Source organism: Apteryx rowi, unplaced genomic scaffold (assembly GCF_003343035.1).
Source record: "Apteryx rowi isolate R43461 unplaced genomic scaffold, aptRow1 scaffold_28, whole genome shotgun sequence".
NCBI classification, from domain to species: domain Eukaryota; kingdom Metazoa; phylum Chordata; class Aves; order Apterygiformes; family Apterygidae; genus Apteryx; species Apteryx rowi.
The window spans coordinates 26,967-54,534 of record NW_020449196.1 but is presented as its reverse complement, the minus strand read 5'-3'; the positions used below and the strand labels follow the sequence as shown (position 1 = coordinate 54,534).

The 27,568-nt window shown below is 39.3% G+C and overlaps 1 protein-coding gene and 1 long non-coding RNA gene across 4 annotated transcripts in view; one reads left to right on the top strand and one right to left on the bottom strand.

Annotated features, from left to right (window-relative positions):
• Positions 1 to 13,578, top strand: part of SMPD3 (sphingomyelin phosphodiesterase 3) — a 42,248-nt gene extending 28,670 nt beyond the window's left edge. The window contains exons 4-7 of the mRNA XM_026068738.1: positions 4,216 to 4,305; positions 5,689 to 5,752; positions 11,232 to 11,394; positions 13,077 to 13,578. Of these exons, the coding sequence (XP_025924523.1) occupies positions 4,216 to 4,305; positions 5,689 to 5,752; positions 11,232 to 11,394; positions 13,077 to 13,178 (419 nt within the window). The 3' untranslated portion in view covers positions 13,179 to 13,578. The remainder of the gene's footprint in view (positions 1 to 4,215; positions 4,306 to 5,688; positions 5,753 to 11,231; positions 11,395 to 13,076) is intronic.
• LOC112967524 lies at positions 1,101 to 27,553 on the bottom strand. Of its 3 annotated transcripts, XR_003253984.1 has the most exons (8): positions 12,071 to 12,085; positions 11,428 to 11,598; positions 6,028 to 6,138; positions 5,693 to 5,853; positions 3,867 to 3,949; positions 3,022 to 3,151; positions 2,552 to 2,664; positions 1,101 to 1,464 (listed from the first exon to the last, which is right to left on the bottom strand). It is a non-coding gene; the product is annotated as an uncharacterized LOC112967524 (long non-coding RNA). The 3 variants fall into 3 exon arrangements; XR_003253982.1 differs by lacking the exons at positions 11,428 to 11,598; positions 12,071 to 12,085 and adding an exon at positions 27,346 to 27,553; XR_003253983.1 differs by lacking the exons at positions 11,428 to 11,598; positions 12,071 to 12,085 and adding an exon at positions 27,357 to 27,553.
• Between the last annotated feature and the right edge of the window lie 15 nt (positions 27,554 to 27,568).

Sequence of the window (27,568 nt, the reverse complement as noted above, 5' to 3'; positions counted from 1 at the left end):
AAGTATATGTTACGGGATTTTTGTGGAGGGAAAAAGCAGTAAAATCATGCAGTTAAAACATTGGTAATTCAAATATACATACAGAGGAGACTAATGCTGTGGAGAGAACTTAACACTGCCAAATTAATTATGGAAAAAATGAACTGTGGTGGTGTGATTTTAGATTAAAAAAAAGTGTTTTAATAATTTTTTCCATATTTGGATACTGAGGGCACTATAAAAACAAGTTAACAGGTGGTGAATTTTCAGAGATGTTAGCCTTTTCCAAACACAGATCGTATGCTCTGCTGACAGCTCAACAGCCAGCACAGAGTGCAAAGCACAGTGCTTGTACATCCTCCCCGCCTTCCCCGCCGGGCACAGCTCAGGCATCCAGGAGAGCCGCGCGCTGGCTCTAGGCAAGGGCAACGGACTCTGCTGTTTCAGAGCTGGCAAAAGCACAGAGGTGCCCTGTGGCTCACCTCCCCCAGGGCGGCCGCGTGAAAGGCCTTTTGCATGACGGGGCCAAACCTGAACCACTGAGATAAGAGCACGAGCTAGGTACAGCGAAAGGAGGGTTTTGTCACAGGGATTTCATCTGTGCTGTGTGTTACCAAGGAGATGTGATGATTACAGATGAGCTCAAATTCAAATTGGGAGTCGGCAATTCAGACGGCTTGAGTTTGTAGATTAACAGTTTGTAGATGATGTGCGTGAACAGTATCTAGTGTGAATTCAGCAGTGTTTCTAAGAAGCCCAGGTAATTTAGCGAGGCTGAGAGCATCAACTCTGCTAAAACCAACCAACCCACAAAAAACAGGCCTTATCTGATCTCAAAATAACTAGTATTATCTAATCTCATGACTTCTATCAGACACTTGAAATGCAACACCTTTCTAAAGTGGGAGAAATGCTTTACCAGGTGGAAAAGACCACCAACCCAAAACACAGCTATTCTGTTGTTCGTTTTTAGCTCATGTATACAAGAAGTAAACTGATCACGACTGTCTGATCCAAAGCAAACTCAGAATGGCCAGAGAGTGAGCTGGCAAGTGCTTTGACTGCTTGAAGAATCCATTATGCACTGTGGAGATGAGTACTAAGTAGTATTGACTACAGAACAGTGTGGTGAAACAAAATTTATTATGATGAAATACAAGGCTAGTAGTGCTAGTGAATTTTTAAGGAAGGAAGGAATAAACCTAGTCAGAAGCAGATCTTCAGCTAGCCAAGTTGCTACGTGGGCAGGTTGGAGAGGTAATTTCAGCCGTCCTGATGAATGGAGACAGAAGCTTGGGGATACTGAATGGACACAACTGCTGCCCTTTGACTGTTCCACGTGTAATATTGTTGGATGGAGTCTCAGATGGATGGAGCGGCCTCGGGCAAAGACGTGCATCAAGGGAATAATCAGTCTGCTGCATACCAAAGAGGAGACTGCCCGGGCAGCTCCTGGCAGCCTGCAGAACATGCGAGTGAGCTGGGCTATGCAGCAGGRGGAGAGAAAGACACGCAAGAGCAAAGCAGTAAGATGGAACATATGGTGAGCATTCTCTGCCCGAGAAGTCTTGGCACTCTGACCGATATCTTGCTCAAGTAGTACAGAATACAGTGTAGTTAGAATGCTATTGTGACTGGTCTTTTTAAGGCAAAAGAAAAAGCAACTATCTGCTTTTGCAAACAGTAGTTATAGCCTTTGCAACTATTACGTAAGAGGATTAAAAAGTAGGTTATAAAAATTCCATTTTATTTTTATCATCTCTGTAGCTCATTTACTTTTCTCCCCTTTAAAATTCACTCAGCCTGGAAATTGAAATTAAACTGGCTATTTCATCTTTTTTATTTGTAGATTACTTTGTTTCCTGTGCACTAAGCAAGATTAATGTTTTGTTCTAAAGCTGTCTTCTCCCTTTTTAAATTATGTATTGCTTTACAGAGACATTTGTTAGCATTGCAAAGAACAGAATGTTTTTTACAGTAATTTTTTACAATAATCAGCTTTCTGTATACAGTTTTCTGTATTCTTTCCCATTCCACTGACTGACATAGCAGATGTTTTTTTTTTTTTTTTTTTTTTTGGACCAGTGACTTTCAAGTTTTCAGAGATCTTCAGGCTTATGAGTGATCTTATGCTTAGCATAAATTTTCTGAGACTCAGTTGTCCCCCAGTGTTAGAGCGCATTATCTCAACATTAGTAGAGTGAATCCTCATTTATCAGGACCGCTATTAAAGTTGTCTTTAACGTCAGGTTGCTGTGGATTGACTCATGTAAAATTCTTGTCTATTTTTAAACCTTAAAGCATAAGATAAAAAGCCTTCTAGTCACATGGGTTAAGTTAATTTTATGAGCTGTGACTTTTAACTATCATTACCATAGTAGTGAATTAATCATGACAAGACTTTAATCTTGTTCCCTCTTTTTTTTTGAGGGAAGTTTTATAGATGTATCCTATAACAAGGGAAAGCTTAGAGAAATGCAAATTGCACAGATTTCATTGTATAGTTTACTATAAACATTAAACAGATCAACTGGCTGTTCAGACAGAAAGCAAAATTCTCTGCATTGCATACCTGGAAAATCTGGGCAAATCAGTCCTCTCATCCTCTGCCAAAGCTCCAAGATACCCTGGTAAATTTATTTTTCAATCTCCTTGTGATTATGAAGATCTTCTCAAGAGCAAGAGCTAGTTGAGGGGGAAAAAAAAGAAAGCTGGAATCATGTAATGAGGCAGATCAGCTGATGTGGATACAGTAACTGAGGGACAGTTGGTTGTATTAATAACTATTAATGACAGGATGGCAAAAGTGCCTACAGCAATGGATGCTTAATACTACTGTACTTCACATTACCATTTGTGTTCCTCTTCCTTGTTAATAGGGAGAGGCTAACAGCTTCATCACTCGGCAAGAACACCATTTTGCAGAAGGAGGTCTGATTTGCTTCCTAAAGTGTGCTTAGCCGCATTCTGTCTAAGATAACCAGGTCACGGTTCAAAGTTGTGTTTCCGACTTTAGAGGAGTCTGTTTTCATGCATACTTACATATTCTGTTGCCTTGACAATAGACAGAAACAAATAGCAGCAGCTCCAAGCACAGGTGAATATTCCAGTGATCCCAAGAGAAAACTTGAACTGTTGCTATGAAATGTTGGYACTGTAAAGGGTGGAAGGGCTGCAATGAAGAAAGGAGTTATCAGGATATTGCCAGTTTCTTTGCCATTAAAAAAAAAAAAGGAATTGTAGCAGTTGCTGTTTTCAGGTTCTGATTGTGCTTATTCCTAGGTATAATGATCGCTATCTTAAACAGTACGCGCAGAAGAACTTGCTTATGTTGTTTATTGCCTGAAATTCMGGATATCTGTTATATTAAATAATCCCAGGACCTAGATGCACTGTACGTCTTTGAATACATAAAGCACAGTACCAAACAGATTAATCTGAAAGCTGAGGCATTATGCTGATTATGTTTAGGACTGCTTTAATGCTACAGATAATATCCCAATGAAATTATCAATTGCCTGTCTTTCTCTTAACTATTATAGTCTGAAAAGCATTCAATGAATTCTTCTGAAGCAAGTAAAGCACAAGCTTTTGTCTTCAAGCTTACTGAGATGTATGTATACACCAGCAAACAGCCATATAAATTACTATTATGAAGTCAGTTCAATCCTCCATTGTCTGATCTTGACAAATATTTTGTATTAGCGTAAATAATGCAATGAGAATGTGAGGATAAGGAAATACATTAGAAAACCTTCACTTCAGTTTACTGTTAAAAGCTATTGAAAAACGTCTCTCTTAGAAAAACTTTGTAGGAAAGCAGTTATTAGCAAACATTTTGCTGGAATTTCTGGTCAAGACAAGATATTGCTGTGCAGTGAAAGTACCAAACTGGTTCAAATCAGTCTGCCGGCCAGGCTGGTGGGTATTAGGAAGTTATGTGCATTTTCTTCTTCCTCATGCCTTCTTTCTAGGTTAAACAAACAAACAAAACAAAACAAAGGTTTCTGCTTATTTGCAATGTGAAATACAGAAATGCTGAAGCCCCAAAGTCTGTTCTTGCCCTCTTTCTCTAAGAGCTCTATAGAAAATATATAAAACATAGCGCTCACTCCTTGACGAAAGGAACACTAGCTGGAGCAGCAGAATAGGAAGGCAGGCTTGCCTTTTCTGAAACACTGTTCACAAGTTTACAACATGTAGCCCATTTGCCTTTTCTTTATTCTTTCCCTGCAGAGGACAAGCTGGAGCAACAGCATTCTCTGTTTACACACTACAAAGACCCATGTCGAATTGGTCCTGGGGAGGATAAACCATGGGCAATCGGTAAGGTCTTCTCTACCTATCAATATGTGAACATAACTCATTCTCATCTGTCACAGACACAGCATCTGCAGGCAGCAGGTAGTGCAGCTAACGAGCAGTAACAATGTGGTGGAGACTGAATATTTACAAGTGGTGTTTCTCTAACATAGTAATATGTAGTTTGTAAGCCTCAGCAGTGTTTTGCTGAATTATAATTAAGATCCAAATACAGATCTCAAACCTCAGTCCACATTCTGGAAGGGAATGTGGCACTAACACATGAAGCTACTCGAATGCCTTCACACACCCATTCTACTTTAAAATCATCCACAGGTTACTTTGCAAAAAAACACAGCTGAATTACTGTTTCTTTACATTCTGCATATAATGAAAGCCTGCAGCTTTTGATCAGAATGTTCCATTTGGAGTTACATAAGTGCTGTAATGGAAGATGTAACAAAGCAATTGAACAACACTAGGAACTCCTAGGGTTCATCTTCTAAAAGCTTTCATGGAACTCAAAGATAGTCATTCCTGGTGCAACTCAGTTGAACTCAGTGAAGTTTTAGACCAGAAATCAGCTATTCTCTAGAGTGGGCAATTATAACCAAAGATACTAAAGTGAACGTGGAACTGTTTAATAATGTGGCTGTACTCAGTCATAGCAGAAAACAAACAAAAAATCAGAGAAGTTGGGACTGAGAAACTGAAAGTGTGGTGGCACCATTTTAGAGATGACAGTAGAAAGGTTTGGATAGAGGAGCTGCTTGTGAAGACTAGGCAAAGGTTGCTCATCTAGACTGTAGGCAGCAAACAGGCCAGTTCCCTGTCACCAGAAGCTCTTCGCTTTTGCTAATCCCTTATACACATAGACTGAAAATAGGCTGCAAGAAAGAAAAGTTGGGGCAAGAATTATTAAGGAATAAGAGACTGTGAGCATACAGAATACAGCAAGGAGAAGAAACAGGAAATGTTGAAGGTCAAGTTTAGACTGGAATATGTGCCAGGAAAGCATTAGGAGGCTCAGGTAGGGACTGCACTGTGGGCAAAATGGAACAGAAGATATATGGAGGGAGACAGAAGAAGAAAAGCTGAGGTATTAAGGTCAAGTATCCTTATCCTTTGTGCTGAAAGAAATTGTTTTACTACATTTATTCTGAAAAGAGAGAATCTATTAGACTGAAAGCATCACTTAGTCAAGTGTGAGATGCAGTCCCTATAAGAAGGATAACTGTTGTGCATGGATATTACTTGTGTTCAGAAGCAAGCGAGTTAAAAATGCACAGTCAGAAGAGTCCCTTCTCCCCAACATTTATGCTGTCTTCACACAGCTGTAACTGCTTCCTGAGGGGGCAAGCAGCAGGAGCTATGCTGAGACAGTCACATTTCCCTTTCTGTTCACAGGTACCTTGTTGGATCCCGAAGGATTGTATGATGAAGAAGTGTGCACTCCAGATAATCTGCAGAAGTACGCAATCCCTACTCCTCACACACACTTTAGGCCATTCCTTAAAAAGCCAGTTCACTGCTTGCTATTTAACATTTCACAAGTTGACAGTGTTTCATGGCCTGTAAGAAAGATGTGTTTACTCAGTTCAGTACATCTGGGGACTTGAGGTAGAGGAAAAAAAAGGGGAGGAAAAGTATCTACTTCTCAAAATCTATTAGAATTGGCTTTAGCGAGTGAATTTTTGATGAAAGCAATTGCGGTTGCTGCCTTTATATCTCTGGAGATGGTCCTACCTGGACAGGCCCATAGGAATAGGACAAGCAACTCCCAGCACTACTGGAAGGGGTACGCCAACAGCTTGTTCAGAGATCTCTCTGCAGGCAGCCAGTCCCATGGTCCTGGCACTGTCAAGGAGAGCAACAGAAAGAAACGTATTTTTCCTCAAATAAAAAAAAATATAAGGTTTAAGCCACCACCCCAGTCCAACAACCAATTACTCATGCTAGAAGGCTTGCAAAATTCAATATACATAAAGAAGCAAACCCACAAATATAGAGAGGAATTAAATAGCCTGTCAAACAACTAGCAGTAATACTGCTGAGCATCTTTCAGTGATACTAGTCCATCATTGCTTTCAAAATTTTGATAGTGAGAAACAGAAGTCTCTGGTGTGATTTAGTGGACTTGTGACAAATGCAAAAGAAATCTCAACTTGCAGAAGTCCTAAGGTAAACTTCCTGAAGTCCAATACTAATATGCCAATGAAGAGATAGTAATAAGCTTTGTACATTGCAGAGCAGTATTTAGTGAAGGTGCTAAGTCTCTGCACACCTTCTCTCCCTTGAAGGCTAGTTTAATAGACTGAATATGTTATCATGACGAACTATAAAAGATGTTCTACTTTTTGATTATCAAAATATACTAAAGAGGTAAAGATGTTTGAATTAATGATTTTGCATTTGCACATAGCTATACAGATGGTTCAGTCAGCACACATAATGGAAATAATATATTTATGTAGGCACAGTTGTTTATCTTGGCATTTTAACTCACTAAGAAGTGCAGTGTAGTGTATGGTATAGAAGTACCCTTAATTGAACATACATATTAAGAGAAGCTAACCCTTTAAGTTGTCTTYGTATCAGTTTTGAGTGAAGAAATTTAGTCACATTCTAGACATAAGGTTTAGGTTTAGTTTATATTAAAAAAATAAGTTTTTCAGAGCAAGTCACGCTTTGCACGTTCAAGAGCCTGCAAAGTTTCCAGGCATTTCTATTCACGTGTTGAAAACATGAATTTAGTACATGCGAAAGGGATTTTCGGAAGCAGAAGTAAGGTAATTTGGCCTCTACAATCAAGTTTGCAAATGCAAATATGCATGTGGGTGTAACATTCTATTTTATGATTCCAAGAGCAGGCTTGGAACTTTTTTTTTTTTTTTTTAAGTGTTTTCAAGCAGCCTTTTGAGACCATCTGTCATCAAATTAGTTTGGGGATATTTTGTTTTATTCCCTGAAGAGTTACTTGTATTCAACAATTAAGTTCCACTGATACATGCATGACCAATAGATAAATAGCCATTAGATGATCCATAGAGATTAACAGTACTACTTAAGCTCCTTACATATACCACCTCAGTATGAGATATAACTGGAAAATATTCTTGAACTTTGGTAACAGAATATATATAAGGCTTTTTCCATAGCTTTCCATTTTCTGCAATACATGATAATTCTCTTAAATGGATCTAAAAACCCTCTACAGGAATTTCCACTAGCTTTGTATTCAGATCTGCAGGGAAACAGGGATCTGCATGTTTAAGTTATTTAGAAGTGCTTTTATATTTGAGAAACCATCGCCCTGACAAGAGACAGAGAGACTCTCCTCACATCTTTGTATGGGATTGGTTAACATAATCATAAAAACTGCAGTGAAATTAAACATCATTAATGAAATCTGGGCTTTAAAACTTCTAAAGCATTTTTATAAATGTCTTTCCTAGCATACATAAATAAAGTGCCTGGAGACTATAAAATGCTATTGACAGCATAGAAGCTGTGGAGCACTATGAAGCTAACAAATATCATTTATTTAGGCAGCAAAACAAGGTACAGCCTAAAACTGATCCATTCTGAAAATTTTCAATAATAAATCTTGATCAAGTTCTAAAGCCATTTAAAATGCACATTTATATCAGCAGTAAGTAGCAACGTAAGCTACCCAATTATTTCTTCATCAGCGCTTTTCTGTAGTTTATAAATAAAATTAAGCAGTTCACATTATTAAACTAATTAGTCCATGAAAGCAGTAGCACAACTAGTTCTTTACTATTTCTTTCATGTTAAGTACTGCATACATAAAACATCAGACTAGTACAATACACTTGGTACAAATAACGAGCAAGGTGTTTATAAACGTAGAACAATTAAGGTAGACATAAGCTGGGCCTTGCCACAGTGCTGGATGCTGCACCCGCGTCTGCTCAGAGAGGCTTCCTGAAACGCGCACAAATAATCTTGCTTCACAGAGGTGAATTCCACCCTCAGGAAAGGACTGGCATAGGCAATTTTAATCTTAGCCCTGAATGGATTCTGGAACGGAAGACCAAATTACGGCACAGCTAAGAAATGGGATTTAAGTCCAACGTTTAGCCCAGTCTGCAGGGCTGTGGTTGGAAAGGCTGGCCTATGACTCTGGGCTACAGACTGGAACAGCAGTAAAAAAGATCTACAACTCCTCTGGCTCCCTCAAGTTTTATGATGAGGGAATAAGTTTTGCGTTATGGTTCCCTTAGACATACTGCTCTTCATGCTGCTTTGTTCACTGCAGCTATGGTCAGTATTCCCAATCTAAGCTGATCAGCCAAAAAGTTGCATGACAGAGCTTTCATACTTTAACTTTGGAGTTACTCAAGACTTTAAATCTTTCCAGGAAAAAAGTAAGTTAAAATTACTTTTTATGCTTCCCTCCTTTGTGCCCTAGGAATTAGAGCAATTATTCTGATAAAATTGAAGTTTTATGATTTTGTTTTATGGCTCAGTCATAATTAGTTATGTTCACTTAAATTGTTAGCACCTAACTAGGTTAGTATGTTAGTATGGCCTAGCCAGATGGTTGGTACTTCCCTCTACTTCCTGTAGTGACAAACAGCAGACCATTACGTATAAAGTGATACAACTTTTAGTCAGAAACTGATGCACACACATTCACAACTCATTTTCCCCATGTATTTGAAATTAACATTTCTCTTCCAGGAGCCTTTGTGCAGGTTAAGTAAATAACATGTTCACAGAATTTTAAAAGGACAGAATTGAAGCTGAAGCAAATTCACCTTTTAAAGTCATGCAAGATTTTTTGCAGTAGTACTCTAGCTCTAATGAGCAGTTTCATCTGCTGTGTTACCTAATTGGCTTTGCCAAATATAAATACAGTTTTCAAATGAGGTCAGTTTCAAAGAGCTTCCTTGAATCGAGAAGGAAAATTTCATGAAGTGAATCACTTGCAATAGCTCTCTGTAGAATGAACAGTTCACCTTGCAAATGGGGTGCAGAAAGTAAGCTAATTTAACATAAGTTATAAGATGACAGTCTAAAACTGAATAATACATAGAAGGAAGCTTACTTTTTATAAACTGGCTACAATAAACTGTAAGAACCTTCAATATTTCATTAAGGCCAGAGGGGTTAAAGAAGTTCTGATTAAATAACCAACTATGACTTTGTCATAGTTGTCATTTAAAAGCAAATAAAGTACTTCTTTTATGCATCAATTAACCAAAACTTACGGATTCTAACATAAATTACACCCCTTCAGCTGTAGCAAGTGCTGCGTCCCCCCCTTGCCGCCATCCTTCCAAAGTAACAAAATTGGACAGAGAAACCATTCTGATCTCAAACCTCAGAACACATCACAAAAGTTCAGTGCGTGTCTCATTTTTTCCTTCATTCTGTATTCTCACATGCATGCACAAAAAAGTACCCAACCCCATAAAAAACATCCAAAGTCAATTTTTAAAATCTGGATGATCAAAATATCTTATTTTTTTCCAAGGTGAAATTAGAGGCTTTGTACCTGCTAGGACCCGAGTTCATGGCTCAGTGTTTCTCCTGCGACAGTTGATGATGTAGCTTAATGGTGTAGTCAACTCTTACAAGGGAAACCTTGAGAACCCTGAGCTCAGGTTTTGGCAGGTAAGTAAAGAAAAATGATTTTCAGGGAGTTGGTTTTGAAAATCGTTTGTTTCTGTATTTTGACCCAGATACCAAAACCACAACCAAATTTGTCCCTCTCTGCACGCATAAGTTACTGTGCAAAACTTGATTGTACTTTATATTAACTGTTTGCCTAATACCCTATATGTGCAGTTAGTTACAAATCCTACTGCGTGCGCATTCCACTTTTGCACGCGCAATTGTGCACATGCTGTCTTTAGCACTACACTGGTAGATCTTTTAAATAGAATACAAGAAGGTAAAACAAGTGTCCTTTTAAATCCAACAGCATAACAACACAGAAACATAGAATTATTATAAAATATGGTGAATGGGACCTTTGTAGGTCATCAAGTCCAACCTCCTGTTCAAAGCACAGCTAACTTCAAAGTTAGATTAAGTTGCTCAGAGCCTTGATAGTCTTCTGTGTAAAATCTACTCTTAAGGTTTAAGTAGCCAAACTGTAAACACTTCCATGAGAGAGAAGCAGCTTATTAGCCTGAACAAAGACTGGTACCTAGAAAACTGAATCTTAATCTTTACTTCTGTATATGGTCTTGAGCTGGATAATCTCTATGCAACATAGGGGCAGTACTAACCCCTTCACCACACTTGTCAAGCAAGTTCATCTCTGTAGAGGAGTTTGAAGATATTGTCATTATACAGAAATCAAAGTTATTGGCTGTCAGGATTAGTGAAGTAGGAGCTTGAGATCCAAGACAAAGTAATCAGGTGCAGAGACTCGCTCAAAACCAAACACCACACGCCCAGGTACGCACTTTCCGAAAACCATTGCACTCATCCATGTCCTTTCTGTAAAGGTGGCTGTCTAATTTCAGAAGGAGTTGCACTGATCAGAATGGACAGCTTTAGAACAAATTTATGTACCTTGATACAAAGTAACCCATGAAAGTTTCCCCTACTGCTAGATTCAAAGATACTGGAAATCAACTGAGGGGGGGCTGCCCTGGGCTGCAAACATGCTGCAGAGAGCAGGCAGGCTAGATCCTTCTCTCAGATGTTTGCTCTCCTGGCTACAAGGGTTGGTACCCAGCCTCGCTGTACAGCATCAGTGATGATAAAGCCACGGTCAACATGTTAGCACAGTTGATACAGCCTCGTGTTGAAAAACACAGCTGGGAGAAGATGTGCTTCACACTGCAATTTTATCAGGTTTTTTGGATGGGCATTACCCTTACTGGGGATTTGGAGAGAAGCTAGCTAAATGTACAACAGGACAGAATGAGCAAACATTTAATGCACTTGGGTGGTTTTTTGTGAAACAGGGTGCTGGAAAGCGAAGAAGGAAGGAAAGGCTACTTAGTCTATCCCACCAGCAAGAACCATAGTTCCAGTCAAAAGGGGAGGAAGGCGTCACTGAAAGGAAACGGGAGGAGAATTGACTATATGCTTTATACAGAAGAAGGTCTCTACCTGGAATGGAAAGTGGTGAGTTTCACAAGAAAGAGAGCCATTACTCACAGAACAAACTGTCTAGATTGCACAGCAGCCTCTTCTGCTTGGGTTAAAAGGAGAACTCGCTGCTTTAGTATGTTCTACTTCTTGCATGCCTGACTTTGCAAACATAAAATTTGTTTATTTAATAGATGGAGTTTAGGTGGTTCTGGTAGCAACGCTTGCAGATATGCTGCCCTTCAAAACAAGAAACAAACAAACAAACATCTTATTTCTGTTCTTTAAAGTTTTGCCAGACTGTTCTGGCTGATGCTTTCCATGCCAGCAGTCCTTTTTATGAGACTTAAAAAAAAAAAGAGCTTCTAGCTCATTTTAAAGCTGTATAACTATTATTAAAAAGCTCCCTACTCAGAAAAGCTACTGCAACTATGTGCAGTTTCATTAAGTTTGCTGAAGTGTCTGGCTGTGCTTTCACTATGCCTATGAAAACCTGCTGAAGTTACAAGTCTGTGATACAGACAAAAGTTGAAGTGCTAAGCTAGAAAGAGAATTTGCAGTGCACTATCTGCTTCCTAGCATGTGATCTTGCCTTATACAGAATTCCACGATGAAAATGAGAAACTAGTTCACATTTATTTACCATACCCCACTACAATTACTGTAGAATGACCTGCAGTCTAGCAATTCACCATAGTTTAGCGCATGATACCTTGATCTGCCTGTGCTCTCCATTTGCAGGTGCTCAACAGACATGCCAGCTTAGCAGCTAAATTCTTCTAAGGCTTCTGGTTTTGGGTGTGCAGATGTCTATGGTGCATCTGTGTGCTAAACTCATCCTACATTCAAATGAACAGCAACAAAAAACATTCGAATACTTTTGACCCAGATTAGGTCTTTGATAAGGCTTATCATACAAGTGCTCTTGCCTGGGAAACAAATGAGTGGTTAGGAAAAGGCCAGATTAATTCCTCTTGTGGGATGCTAGTTAATGCTAGCTAAAAAGTGTTTATAGAACTGCAGTATCTATGCTTCCTGCAAGCAATTATCAAAATACTGGCAAAATAAGTATGTGGCCCATAGAAGGGGTCAAGTGAATTGTATAAAGAGAACACTAAGGTTGCTACATGAGGTTTTCAGAAGCTGGGAAGCAAGCAGTATTTCCCTTCAGAACTTTAATCTGGTCCTGTGAAATTTTGCCAGCGCAAAGGCTGGAATTCAGAGATGCAAGGAGCAAGGCTCCTAACCACCTTAAGTTCCCGTGAAGGTTACCATCACTGTCTGATGAAGTCAGGCTTGCTTTTTAGCTGCATGCTCTGTCTAGCACAGTAAAGCCAGCCCCTCTTCCCAGGTGACTCTTTCCCTATGTACATCAGTAACCTACAGCGGGATTACAGATAAGCCTATCTGGAACAATGTGGATATTGCTGTACATGGAAAGAAAAGGGTACAAGAGATTTCATCCAGTGTCATTAAACTATATATTGTATCAGTTTTGCACCTCATCAACTGCATCACATTGACTTACGTTGTGTAGCAGATAGTTTACCAATAGTATAACCAAGCCAGACTGGCTGCAGGCCTTTTTAGTCCTGTACATCTACTGATGCAATGAGATAGCTCAAGGAGAGGCATAAAAAGGTGAAGCCTGACGTGTGATAAAACACATCATTGGTTTTTAAATTCCTTCTTGCTTACTTTTTGTCTTCCTTCTGCAGGAAGTGGAAGAGTTCAGCTTTATTACCCAGTTAGCAGGCTTGACAGACCACCTACCAGTAGCAATGCGTCTAATGGTGTCTACGGGAGAAGATGACCCTTAAAACTGACCTGACCAGCTTTGAGAGATTAGAAGAGGGAAACATTGACAATATAAAAAATATATATATCAGAACATAAGAACGAACTATTCTGGTGCCACGTTAGGAAAGATGACCAGACCTGACCCAGGCTACGCTCCAGAATGTACCAACAATAGAGGATATAAAAAGGGAAGAAATTGAAGGGGTTGTGGCCAAAAACCACTGTCACAAGTTGCTCAGGCAACAGGGCAGGCCTGTATTACAATGCTTTCACACTGTGGACCGAAAGGAACCAAGATGGAAGTCCTAATTCCTTCTGAACCAGTGCCATTCTTATTAAAACATGTTTTTATACTAATATATAGCACAATTTAGTTTGTAATTAGTCTGTGAGTTAGTGCCGCTCAATGGTTTTTTGCATAATTTCTTTGTATAACTAAGAAGCTAAAGCTTTTTTCTTTTTTAGCCTGTTAAAGTTGTAGTAGCGTGCTTGCCTCAGTAGCATGCGCCCGCACTGCATGCCACTCAGATAAAATAGTAAGATACCATGGGGAAAATAAGAATGGAAGTGAATTCAAAAATCAGAAACCAGCAAAAGTAAGGCATTCTGGGACTGGCAAACCCTTCTGTCATTACAGATAAGTCTTAAAACAACAAAAAAACTCTATTCAATTTGCCGACCAATAGTCTCTCCGATTAAGGATACTTAAAAAATCAGGAATTAGACTTTAAAACACAGTTCTACCATCCTATTCCAACTGTGTTCCCATTACAGTTATGAAGTGTTTTGTCTGAATAATGACTCCAGAATTGGGCCTTTAGTTTTCTAAGCACAAGTTAGTCTTTGAAGAAGAAATACAGTTCCCCTGTAATGTCTTTTATTTCTTTCCCATATGTGGGGCAGTTCTGAATTATGGTATAGGATGATGTATAGTGTTACAGTAGAGTGAATAGATTCCTGTAGTACCATTGGTAACATCAGAGTCAACATTCTGCCCTGGCTAGAAAGAGCAAATGGGAAATAGCTTGTAAAATGCATGCTAGATATAGATTTAAAATAAACGTAAGTGACATTTTTGGAAAACAAGTATACAACAGTGTATGACTGATAAGGCAGGGTAATGTAATATTTTCCAAAGGAATCAGTACACTTAAAGGAAAGAGTAGCATGGCTAGCTTACAGAATAAATAGAAAATAGAACTGTGACTCTCAGTGTTAAGTAACTGCTGAGCAGAAGGTAGGTTTATGTCTGTGGGACACAATTCTGCATTTGTTATGCATAGACTTTAATAGGGGGTCTTGTCATCTAATCCATATTTTCTTTCCACTGCTGCCCTTTAATGTGGGGCTCTTCTCTGCCATCTTATCCCAATGACTTGACCTACTCAACCTCTGTAACCTTAACAGAAAAAATGAAGAGCTAAGAGTCAGATTCATAACTAGACTTATTGGCATTTTTAGGGATTTAAGTTCAGAAGAGAGCAAAGGTGTTGCTAGAAGAACAACAAGACCCCTTGCTTTTTAATCCAATACTTAGTTTCTTCTGCCTATTTTCCCTTACATTACAAAATCCCTGTGTTGAAAAGAGAAGAGTTAGTTAATCTAAAACTTGTACTTACTCCTTTAAGTAAACTGTTTTAGTTATGCTGGCCACAAACTCCTGAAGATGCTCTTGTTTTAGTTTAGTTTACACCTGCTAGGAATCAGCTTGAGATAAATTAAACTAAACTAGATTTAAAATAGAAATCTCAGTCTGCACAGCCTCTTGTACTGGCTTAATTAGCTACAGTAAACAGAACTTTTACTTAGATCAGCCTGATTCTCCACGTAGAGAAACTCTTAATAGTCATGAAAGTACTAACAATATTGGCTAATTCCAAGTAGGCAGTAGGGGCCCTTTTCACACTCTCCCAGGGTGCCCAATCTTGACATGTTTTACACCTCATTTTCCAGTCCTGGCATCCCTTCAGCAGAGACTGCCTCTTACAAGTGTAGTGTGCCAAACCATGTGGTAGTCTGCAAAGTGCAACCCATGGAGACTCAAAAACAGAACCAGACTCAATTCCCCTTTTTGATAAAATTAGGAATTCAAGTTTACAGCACCAGACACTTCAGTGTGCTATCCCAGTGCACAGTTTCCCACTTTGTATGTTTCTCTTTATACAGAGAGCGCACATACGCGCAGTGTGTTTTTCTGGTTTCTTATCTCTCCACCCAGTTCCGAAAGACTTGTACCTGCAACAATGCTTTTAATCCTATTTTCTACCGTGCTTGTATTTTATTAACCTTTTTACAAAAAACAAACAGTAACAGTAGCAATTTGTGTGCTGTCCAGCAGCTATTTCTCAGTAGTAAGATTAAATATAAGGTACAGTATTTTTAATAGCTTTCCTAACAATGTAAATTACAATTTGATATCAACTTCACTGAGTATCAGTTGCAGTAGCTGAATTTGACACTGTGTGGGATATAATCATAAAACTCTACTGCCAAACAATCTTACATTATTTACAGTAAAATTAATGTTGTCTAAATTACTTTTAAATTAGGTCTGTGACTTTGTGCTGACTAAAAACCAGGCACTTTTGTCAACCTTTTGAGATATGTTGAGAAATATTTTTTCAAAATTGAAGTAAACTGTTTTAGATTTTGATGTTCTTAGCTTTTCAGTGATCAAGAAATGGATAGTTGTAAAATGGTCTCTTTAAACAACACATATACACTTAACCAGTCTAGGTAGTTCTTACTAATTTACTGTCTTAAGGATCTAACTTTGCAAGAGAGTGATGCTGGGAGGTACAGCATTGTGGCACCACTGTACAAATGCTCCTTGCTTTTTTGCATTGATCCTGTGCCTTCTGATGCCTTGATATGCTTGCAGGAGTTAGAGAGCACATGTACTGGTAAACTGTCAAGAACAGACTTTCCTTTCTAGAAAAGTGACATCCTGGAGAAAACCAGGTTGTCTACACTACTCCTACACTTCCATACACTAGCTCAGAAAAAAATCGTTCAGACAATAACTATACTGACAGGATATCAATCATAACAAGCCTTAGACAGATACTATGTAATAGAATATTTGCATTAAAATAGAAAAATGCAGAACATCCCTAGGAAATTAAACCATGGATAGCTTTTCAGATGTCAATCCCACCTTGCCCAAGGACAGCATGACCCACTTTATTAGTAGGATGTTATTTTTAAGAAACTTGAGTTAAACTTACTGTATTGTGCTTACCCCACTTTGTACAGGGATTTCACTTATCTTCAAGAAGTGGGTGATAATGCTGTTCTTGGTTTAATAACTGTCACTCAATGCGGATACTGTAGATGAAGTGTCACCTGTTTTTATAGAAGCTAGATAACACACAACAAGACATCTTCTGTTTCTCATGTTCAGTTTGCCTTTTACAACACAGTTCAAGAACAGCTGAACAAAAGACACTTAAATGAGTACAACTGAAAACTAGGAACTTCCAGAATATTCAAGGATGTCCGGTCCTTACAGCATTGGTACCTTTAGATTATTTTAAAAACACCAACCTACAGAAAGTAGTATGTAGCCTTTCAGGCACATTCAGAGCCACTAACCTGTGCTCTGTTTGCCTGAGGGTCTGAAAGGGATACCTGATCCAGTTGCTTTGCACCACAGCTCAGCACTGAGGACAAGGATAGTAACGCTTAGTGTACAGCTTTATGCTATGTGAAAAAGTGTTCACTATAACTAAATAATCCAAGTGGTGGCCAGCTAGTTTTATCACCACCACAAACTGGATGTTTAATAGAAGTTGTCTAACGTAACTGAACATAAACTGTACCACACCCTGGCTTCAAGAGACGCTTGCAGCCTACTGCAGTGTGGCCAGCTTTAGAGAAACCCTTGAGAAAGTTATCTCATGTAACCAGTTTACCTATCTTGTGCAAGTATTATTACAATGTTTTGTCCCAGAAGCACTCTCAGCTAGTCTGGCTAGACCCTCAGTCCTACCTGTTAGATAAGACAGTAAGATTTAAGGAACTTACAATTCTAATATTTTTTTTAAATGGCCTGTGGTGGGCCAGATTAAGCAGATATGACTGTCTTCAGTTTGGTATCTGAGCTACCCTTGGACCACACAGCAGTGCATCAGTGTCAGCACATATCATCAGCTCAGAAATTAAGTATTTTTCCCTCCTCCTGCATTACAGGATGAGAAAAGAAACGCCTACAATTCAAGCACTTTGAGAAACTCCCTATTTTTATCATCCATTATAATGAGGGTCAAATTGTTACTGAAGGTCTCATTTTTCCATACCATCTTCTTTTAAATATAATCTTGATGCTTTTAAAATCTTGTATTATTGCTGAAGTTTAGAAATCCTATAATAAGAATAACCTTTTTTATTTCAATAATTTTTCGGTATTGTATCCTTCTGGGACCTAATGTTTTTATATGGTAAGCACACACCTTCTGACATTTTGTTATAAATGTATTAAAAAAATAAAAAACTAAGTATTTTCACTGGTTTCTTTGCCTCTAAGAAAACCACTATCTTACACCTGACAAAAACAAGATACTTTGAACAACAGGGAGGTTTTTTTGTCCTTTATTGGTGCTGAAAGGAATAACTGGTTGATGCAAACAAGGTAATAAAATTTCAAGGCTCAAACATTTCTTTGCAGTCCACTTTTTCTGGGTTTGGGGCATGGGATCTGATGACACTAACAGATATTTGAATCTACCATGCAGTGCCTTTAACACTTGCCTGTAACGTTCTGGTGGTGGGATCAAGTATGATCTCATTGTGCTAAGCCTGTTCTAGTGAATTTGCAGAACAAAATAAAGGGTGAATGAAATATTTTTAACTCACCATCCACCTTGACCTCAAACATCCCTCCACCCACACCCCACTCAGTTTTAAAGGTATGCAACCTTCATGCAAGCATTCACAGTATCTGCTGTAGGCTACGAAACTGAACCCCACATCTCCACACCAAGTCCACGCTTTAAGCACTAGAACATCCATCCTACAGTGCAACTAGCATTTAACACACAAGAACAGTTTCTTATTATGCAGTTGTACCTCTTGACATCTTAACACAGTTATTCTAATCTCCAAACTAATAGAGGGTTTTTAATCTTTATACTGTCCAGGCAACAGTTAAAAATAAATAACTAAAAAAACAAAACAAAACAAAACACGTACCTATCCCTTAATAAATCCATTCATTTCACAGAACAAATGCCAAGGGAAAAGAATCTATGTTAGCTGTTAAGGCTTTTTTATACATTCCTAAAGTCCTTTATAAAAGCCTGTAGGAGCCTCCATTCGAAGCACATTTCCTCCACAAGCAGAAAGGAGGAAATCACTGGAATGCAAGTGATTAAGGGAGTGCACAGTGCAGGTGTTTCTTGTCTTTAGCTCCATCTTGTGAGACAGGATGTCAGAGATGGGTCTTGATTTTTGTCTGCATTCTGATGTTACCATTGGGTTCTACTTTGACAGACAGCTTCATCTTTCCAATGGTGGATTCCTCATATGCAGCTTTTCTCTAACACCTCATCTACTTTTCTGCTGTTACTGTTTGCATTATTACAGTATGTTCGTGCCTCAGGAGTGGGATCCCCCCTTTTAAGTGCTATAGAACCATATGGTAAACATGAGAGAATCATCTCCTGGACAGTTTGCATCTTCCAGGCTTTTAACTAAGAACACTTCAAGTACAGAAAATTTTAAAATTCCTCTATCTGATCTCCACACCCTGGGGGTTTTAATGTAATTTATTACAAACTCATGCCCACAGCTGCCTGTTGGTCAGCCCTATAACCAGGATGCCATCTACCACTTTGTCTATTTTACAGATTCCCTTGGCAAAGCACCTCCTAAAATATGAACCTCCATATCCCATTGAAATGCCTGTCCAAAATGCTGCTGCAACATTATTCTAGTCCTTTTCTTTGACTGTATTTACTGCAATGGAGAAGGAGGGTTAGCGCATAAAATTTAAGTTGCTCATCTTTGTTTTTATGGCCCTCCACAACACATGCCCTTACCCTCTCCTGTTGTTTTTGGCTAATCAAAATTTCCCATCTCCTAAATTCTCCTAAATTTGTATGCCCTTCATTTTCTCCCATACTTCCCCTGACATTTAGGGAAGGCTCCCCACAGCCATTTGCAAAATCAGCGAATCAGGTGTGCTAGAAAGACTAGTAGGAAAAAATTTTTCATTATATAAAAGGTTATAAAGAGGATTGTTAACAGCTGCTTCTTATGACCACCAGATATGGACAGGAAGAAACATGAATTATTTCTAGCTAAGATTAAAAAAAAAAATGGGAGGAGGGGGAAAAAATAAATCTAAGCATATTTACACAATGGGCCAGGGTACTCAGGAAAATCAAGGAATCTCTGCCAACATTTAATCTGGCCCTGCCATTCCTTCCCTTTCCCTCTCCCCTCCTCCTCCCAAGCAGCCTTTAAAGGTCCCAGGAATATCTGATACTACTACAACCCATATGACCTCCTGGGGTTCTGCTTAGCCCTACACAAGCTTCAGTGCCTATGTGGATACCATTGTCTCTCACAATAACAGATATTTTTCCAACTTTTGAAACCAACTTACTTGCCTTCACCCCTCTCTTTGTCTCACATGTAGATTCTTTGGGGCAGAAGCCCATCTCACTGTCCTATCTTTCATACAGTACCCAGCACTGCACGGTCAAGGAAAATTGTTCCTAGGCACCAAGAACCATCAAAACAGTAAATAGTGATCAAAAGAGAAGATTAAACAAAGTAGAAACATCCACAGCCTTCCTGTGTGCTTTGAACAATGAGATAATTGAATATAATTGCATAAAACAAAGGGACATTTCCCCCTATGTTCCTATTAACATACTAGCTTTCAGCATCCTGTCTGTAAATTATGCAACTGTAAATTGCATAATTCCCAGAGAACAGCACCTGYTTACTCTGTTCCTGTGGAAGTGCCATAAGCTGGTACTTAACCTTCTCTCACTTCCCACATGAGCATCTCTCATATTTCACCAACACAGAGCTTGCAGAGTTTCTATCACCATCAAACCCTCTTGCAAGTAAACCTTTGATGTCTCCAATGCCTAAACTGGCAGAACGATTCCAGACTGCTTCAAGCGGCAAGGGATACTTGGTAAACCAGGAGTCTCAGGTATCTTTTATCGTTATAAATACTACAATAAAAGCCTAAAGATTCATAAATCAAGTAGTTTTTGCTGTTATACTACATTTTTATGAGCAGCTCCAGCTTTTCCAGTTTTTTTAAACCACTTTGAGGCTCTCAAACCTCACACAAATCAGTAATGTTAGAAGAAATTTAACTTGGCCCACTTTATTGTTACACATATACCGGTTGGGTAACACTACGACAGACTTATTTGGCTTTGAACAGACTGCAATATTATATAGGACATGATGCCACAAAACAAAAAACTAAAACTGATGGTTCTTTTTAGTGTCTTTATTTAGGAATCAAGATAGACACCTGCTGCAATTTCAAAATGTGCTGACTCTCTGATGCTTTGCAACAATTATTTCTGGTTGTGTTATTATTAGATTTCCAGAGCAAAAACGATCTGAAAGAAATCACCGTTTATGAAGTTGTGTCCTACTGTTCATTTTCCTTGTTTGTTTTTTTTTTAAATGTGCTTTTAAAGTAATCTGTTCGCACTTCCAATTTAAAAGTTCCCCATTCAACATAACTATGTGAAAGTACATATTTAGGTCAGTATTTCAAGAACAAGAGTTTCAAATTTAAGTACTACAATCCCATTTTGAGATCCTAAATAGGCAGGAAGGAAAAGAAACTTGTAATTTCTATATATCTAAGATTTAGTTTTTTAAATCTGTACTACATTCCAGGTACTATTTGCTATTTTGGCAGTACATAAGAAGTTAACATAAAAGGGATCAAAAGCAGCTCTAGAATCCATCATCACATTAACTTCATGGTAAGGGAAAGGACTCCACATTCACATAAAGTTTTTGAACTGCACGATTCACTAGAGTCCTGTTCCAGTCGTTTCTGAAGAATTCCCAAGGCACATATATACATACAAACAGAGGTTAAACAAACAAACAAACAATTGCTACCTGTCCCCCCAAGCAGAGGACAGCCTTGGTTACTTTAGTTAACTACCAAGCAGCCAGCAGCATTCGGGTCATGTGCATCCGTCCTAATCACCCTGCAGGTTCGGAGAATAATTTAGACTCGCTAACCAATTTGTTGTATCAATTATACTCTATGGCACAGAAGCCCATTCACTGAATTAACCCCACTCATCCACAAAACCCCCACACCCCAATAGAAATCCAGCTAGTTCAAACCCACTCCAGCATCAGTAAGCAACAATTCAAACAGAAAAGCCCAGCTTCCATTGCAGATATGTTGAGACACTTCAAAATTGTCCTAAAAAAGCTCTTAAGTACTTACACATACCCATCACTTAGATTACATGAGATTTTTTGCAAGGTTTTGCTAAAGCTACTCAAGCCATGGTAGTGTATGTCAACAGCAGCCACAAGCCTTATAAATCCCACTCCCGTTYGCAAACACATTTGACTCTTACAAATCACAGCAACAATATGCATCAGTCTGTTGAGCTCAAATGCAGACCTTAATGTGCTCCTGAATGCTGCACTGCCATTAGTATACTGAATATTGATATCTCTGACCACTTTCCACCCGACTAAAATGGAATTTGCCTCACAGATACACACATGAACCACTGTATTAGCTAATAATTGATATAAATCCTTCTGCCTTAACAATACAAAATGGAGGATGATTACTAAGTCATTGCAGTGTTATGCCAGAGAAACAGAGCTGCTTGCAAAAAAGGATATTAACATGCTCCTGGCAGGGGGGGGAACCCTATACATTTAACCCTATGAACTGATTCACACAAATGCCTAGCAAAATAACTCACTTCTGTGGTAGAGTTTAGGATGCAACTTTAAGAACTGCCCCATGCCAAAACAATACTTCTGTAACTTTAAGAGTTTGAAAGATGCAGGAAAAACAACTGCAGGAATATCCAGTCAGAAGGAGACAGGCCATGAAGTTCTTTTTTGTTTCCCTAATTAAACAGGTACTTGCAAAATTGTGCAGGGGTCCCAGCATGTGATTACATTCAGAATTAGTAATTCTGACATTATTTAAATATTAGCACTCTATTTTCTGTTACTCCTTGGTTACATATAATTTCCCTTTTCCACATTTACTGAGAAAGTTATTTATAGCCACAGCAAACTCAGACTTTTAACAAAATGTGTCTTGCATCTCACAATAAGCACACGTGGCTTGCATCAACTAGTGTGGCTTGACTCACTCGGCAGATACCCGCCCAGGYAAACTACAATTCATTCAAAAAAGGGACTTCTTAAAATCATTCTAGTCCATTGCACTTCTATCTGCTGCCACATTGTTTCATGCTAGAAGAAGTAGCTACAGCACCTGCACGGGCAGCCTCCAAAGAACACTTACGTATTTGAAAGAAGCAATGTGGGAGTTCAGGACCTGAAATCACCCCATGGCAGTAAACTTGGAATGGATCTTGTCTCAGAGAATGGAAAGAGATAGTCATGAGGATGGGAAAATGATGCTTTTCCACATCAAATGTAATTAGATAGCTCTGTTCTCATTAAAGACTAGCAGAAGACTGTTAGCTTGAAACCCTGGCCCAACTATAATTTGGGCAACATACTACCTACCYACCTACACAAACTAGACGTAGTATTTTTCACTGTGTTTGGCTGCAACTGATTCTTAAATACTTATCAACAGTCAATCCAGAATTTTTAATAGCCAGCAAAATGCAGCTACTTCTTTTTCTAGGATTAAGAATTTGTCTTAAAGTCAACAACAAAACTGTCACCAGCTTCAGTGAAGCTACCATTTAATGTTTTACACTGCTCAGTAAGGACCTTTAGGATGCCAAGGAACAAAAGGCATTTGCAAGGTCTGCAAGACAGCAACTGAAAAAAAAAAAAAAAATGGTGCCAAGCATTATGTTAAATATACTTCTAATGAAAGCTGTATCACACAAGACAAACTACTTCTCAGTACACACCCTGGTCCATTAACTCAGCCCCAAAATAACTGTGTTATGAAACAGGTGTTTAAACTCTATTTTCTGTTACTCCTTGGTTACATATAATTTCCCTTTTCCACATTTACTGAGAAAGYTATTTATAGCCACAGCAAACTCAGACTTTTAACAAAATGCGTCTTGTATCTCACAATAAGCACACAAGAAGGACCTTATGCCCTTGCTACTTCATTAATTATTAGATTGGTGTCCCTGGAACTCTGCGGCATGTATGAAACATCAGTGCTTACCCTGGTGAGACCCCTCTTACCCGCAGCTGACCTTGTGTGTGCTCCTACCTCACTGCAAAAACCTCGGCCTCACCATTCTGCAGCTGTTTGTTCCAATGTTAGAGTAAATTAGAAGCTGTAAATGTGGCATTTATCATACACTGACAGAAACAAATGCTGTGGCTGCTGGGCAATGGCTCTGTATGCAGTCTAAAAGTTCCCCGTCTATGACTGGATTCCCAGGGGCTGACAATTAGAAGGAGGTTTCTGACCGCGAGACCAATCAGGTTCAAAAGCAGCTTTCCAGTGACCACAGTGGAATGCAAAAAACCATAATTGCTTTTAAAACAGAGTTTGATATATTTATAAGAAAAATTATATGCATGAGGCCTACTACAGAAAGGGACTGAGCAGGGCAACCTAGAAGGTCCCACCCAGTCCTAGGTTTGGTTTGGGGATAGGAGAACAGTACATAATTCCTTTTGCTCCTGGGTACTTACGAGTGCAGGCCTAATTATTTGTTTGGGACCTTCAGTTTATTCTATTTAAACAAAAATAAAATTAACACTCATTATTCAGGTTTTAAACATGGACAGAACTGGTTCTTACTAGCAGCAACTCTTAAGTATGAGTAACTCCCTGCCATGGCTGTGCGTAAGAAGACCGCGCTTAAAGCTGCCACCCAGCATGAGGGGAGCGGGGGGTGGAGAGGGAAAGAGAGAAATGGAAGAATGAGGTACACAGGATCTGCAGACATACTACAAATATAYGAGAGCACCTGAAAATGGAAAAAAAAAAAAAGAAAAGGAAAATTTAAGAAATATTAAACGGTCCTTAGTTGTTTTGGAAACATTCCATGGTCTGTGCATTGCTGACTAGTTTTGTTTCTGAGAAGCATGATTATGCCAAGTTTGCCTTTAATTTTACAGATGCTTTTTTATTAAATCTTATTTTAAATAGAATTATTTGATTAGCTGTTACCCGGCCAACCCAGGGAATGCAAATACAGACTGCCTCGAAAAGAGAGCCATAGCCCTCAGGTAAAGAAGGGAGCAGCGTATCTAGTTCCCAACTAGAGGCAGAAACACAGGCAAAATATTCTCCCCTGTAACAAAGGGTTATAGGCAGCAGCATCCAGGAAAGCAGCAGGAAGCTGGCAGGGGATACAAGGGATTGCAAAGATCAGAACAGCTGATCTCCTGTGAGAAATACCTGTATTTATTCAGGCAGACTACATGGCTTGGCTGACTGGCATGATGACAACCACAAAAATGGCAGCACTCTGAAAGGGGACATGTTCTCCCATTGAGGGATGCTTCAAAGAAAAAGACTTAAAAGGGCCATGCCATATCCTTATTGCAAAACTCCTGTTGATAAACAATGACTTCCACTGCAGAACAAGGAAGATGCTGCAATCTGCCTTTGTACATTAGCGTATCTATATCCAGTAACTAGAGGAGTTCAGCTCTCCACAACGCAACCCTGTCACTAACCCATTTTAGGATCAACTGCTTCGATGATGCAAGCTGCTGGTGCTCTTTTGAAGGCTTTTGGAATGCTGTGTATACCACCACCCTGCTGTTTCATTCATAGCATCTATAAATCTCAAATAAAAATCATAGCCTGACAGTGCAGGCATCGCGTATGTATACAATAGGAGATTGACCTTGAAGAGCTTCCTGTCTGTGACAGGCACAAAAGTAAAGCACAGAGAAACTGTTTTGTCAATATACACTGAATGCCCTGATATATTGGACACAAAGCCCATTTTGTATTGAAAAAATAAACACACAGTCTTTCCTAGATTTTTCCCCACCTTGTTCCCTTTTTGGAGACTCTTTTGATGTACATTGCTGTGTAGCAAGCAAATGGAAGGGAGGATGAAAACKTATCATTTAACATGGAAGCTGACCTTACAATTTACTTACCCTGCTGTGCAAATTAGAGGAGACTGCTAGTTTTTGTTGGACACTAGTCATGCCTTAGGCAAAAAGGGGGAAAAAAGGAAAAAAAAAAATGTAATGCATGAAGGTAAGGAGAAGAGGTGCAATTTCCCTAATAGCTTCATACAGAACAGAGACATGTAGTAAGCACTGATCTGTAAAGAGGAATGACAGAGACTAAGAACTGTCATACTATAGTTAGAATCATCMCTGATCTATCACAGAAACAAGCAGACGTCACTGTAAGTTTTCTATAGACCTTTTTCTTTATATCTGCCATGTCCTGCAGAGATAAAGTTGGTTCAAACAAAGAATTAACAGAATGGAGAAACTTTTAACAGAAAACAAATCTATATATTGAGATGAACCTAAAAATCTGAACCCCAGGACACTTGCAGTTAGTCCCCAAACCATGACCTTTAGATGTCCCTTTGAGAAAGCAGCTGAGAAGAGTTTTTGCAATACATTAACACAGCTTTCAACACAAGACCATAACGTATTAAAATGCTGCCACCACCAAGATCTTCATCCTTCAGTGCACTATGCCTGGAGACTCAGGGTTAGCTTTTTCTAATGACACTGGAGGCTGCACGAGATATACTTCGCTGTAATCTTACCACACTTTTCTAATGCCCTGTCAGTACCTGCAGATAAAGTTTTGCGTTTTTTTTCTAGCATGGCACAGTTCCAGCAGCTTAAACTTTAGCAAAAACATTTTTATAGCCAGAAACACCTTTTGCTCAAGAGAAGTGCAAGTTCCTGCCTAATTCTGGGAGGCTTCCTGGTTTGCTTTTCCGCTGGCCCCTGAAACCACTGCTTAGCTCTGGGGATAGACTGYCTCGTCCACAGGGCACAAGGTGAGGAGTGGGGGAGTGGAAGAGTCGGCCATTGATTTAAGCAAGGCCCGGGCTTACCGAGGAGTGACACTAACAGGGTCGCCAAAGGGACCATCACACAAACTCTCTGGACAAAGTGAAAATGCTAGATTTAGAGTCCAAAGCCCATTTTAATCACTCGGATGAGAGCACACTACCTGAGACGCACAAAGAGACAGCTCTGTAAGCAGGCAGCTGAGGCTAATCCCAGTCACAGCTCCCTCACTTAATACAGCAGCTACAATGAAGAAGTTGCCACAATCTTTTTTTTTTTTTTATGGCAATTTTTTTTATTTTAAAAGGGACCAGGGACAAACAGACTTTAACATAAAGCATACTTCTCTGAGTTTTCACCCTTGCCTGTGTAGATTACAACAGAAGCAGGACTACAGTTAATCTCAAACTGAGCTCCACAACTATCATTTTTCTTTTACCTCCCCCCCCCTTTTCCCTAGAAGAAAGAAAACTATGATATAAATGCTATCTGTAACACAGAAAAGCATCTTAAAGGGGGGGAACAGACCCACAAAAAAATCCCACACAGAGTTTAGCTTTTTATCAGGGAGCATGGCTTGAATATAGCAGTTTAGCTTTGTTTTATTGTTTGTAAAGGCGTATCCAGAAAAAAAAGAAAGTTCTATAGCAAACTGGACCTAAAAGCAACTAAATTTCGGTGGTGTTAAACAAAAAAGTCTCGTGTATTATAGCTCTACAGAGAGGCTGAATATGTTCAAAACATTTTTTTCTTTTCGTAAGCCTTCCACTAAAAGGTCACAGGACAGAGGCTTTATTCGCAAGCAGCAGGGGCTATGAAAGGTATATTAAAAAGAACTCTTAAACAACATCGGTTAAGGGGATAAAGAGTCTCTAAAGGCTACAATCATTTTAAAACACCAGAGGCATGAACACTCAGTGCTGAAGCCACTGTCCTGTCCTGAGCTTACTCGCTCCTCGGCGCGGTGTTTCAGCATGCCAGGGTGCACACCTGGCAAAACGACAAGTGAAATTATACGGTAGGAATATTTTTTCATACCAGTTTATTACCCATGCGCGGCGCTTGTTTTTTCGCGGTTTGGAAGCCCCAGAGCGACACCCGGCACATGTTTTTTCGTTTCTTAAGTCCAACTCCTGCTCCCGAAGCAAAGCAGGCCGCTGACCCAGCTGCAGCCTGCTCCTGTGCGCAGCCGCGGCCTGGAAGCAGGTGCTGACGCCGCCTGCTTTAGACCGGCGACACCCGGGCGCGCTGGGGCAGCTGC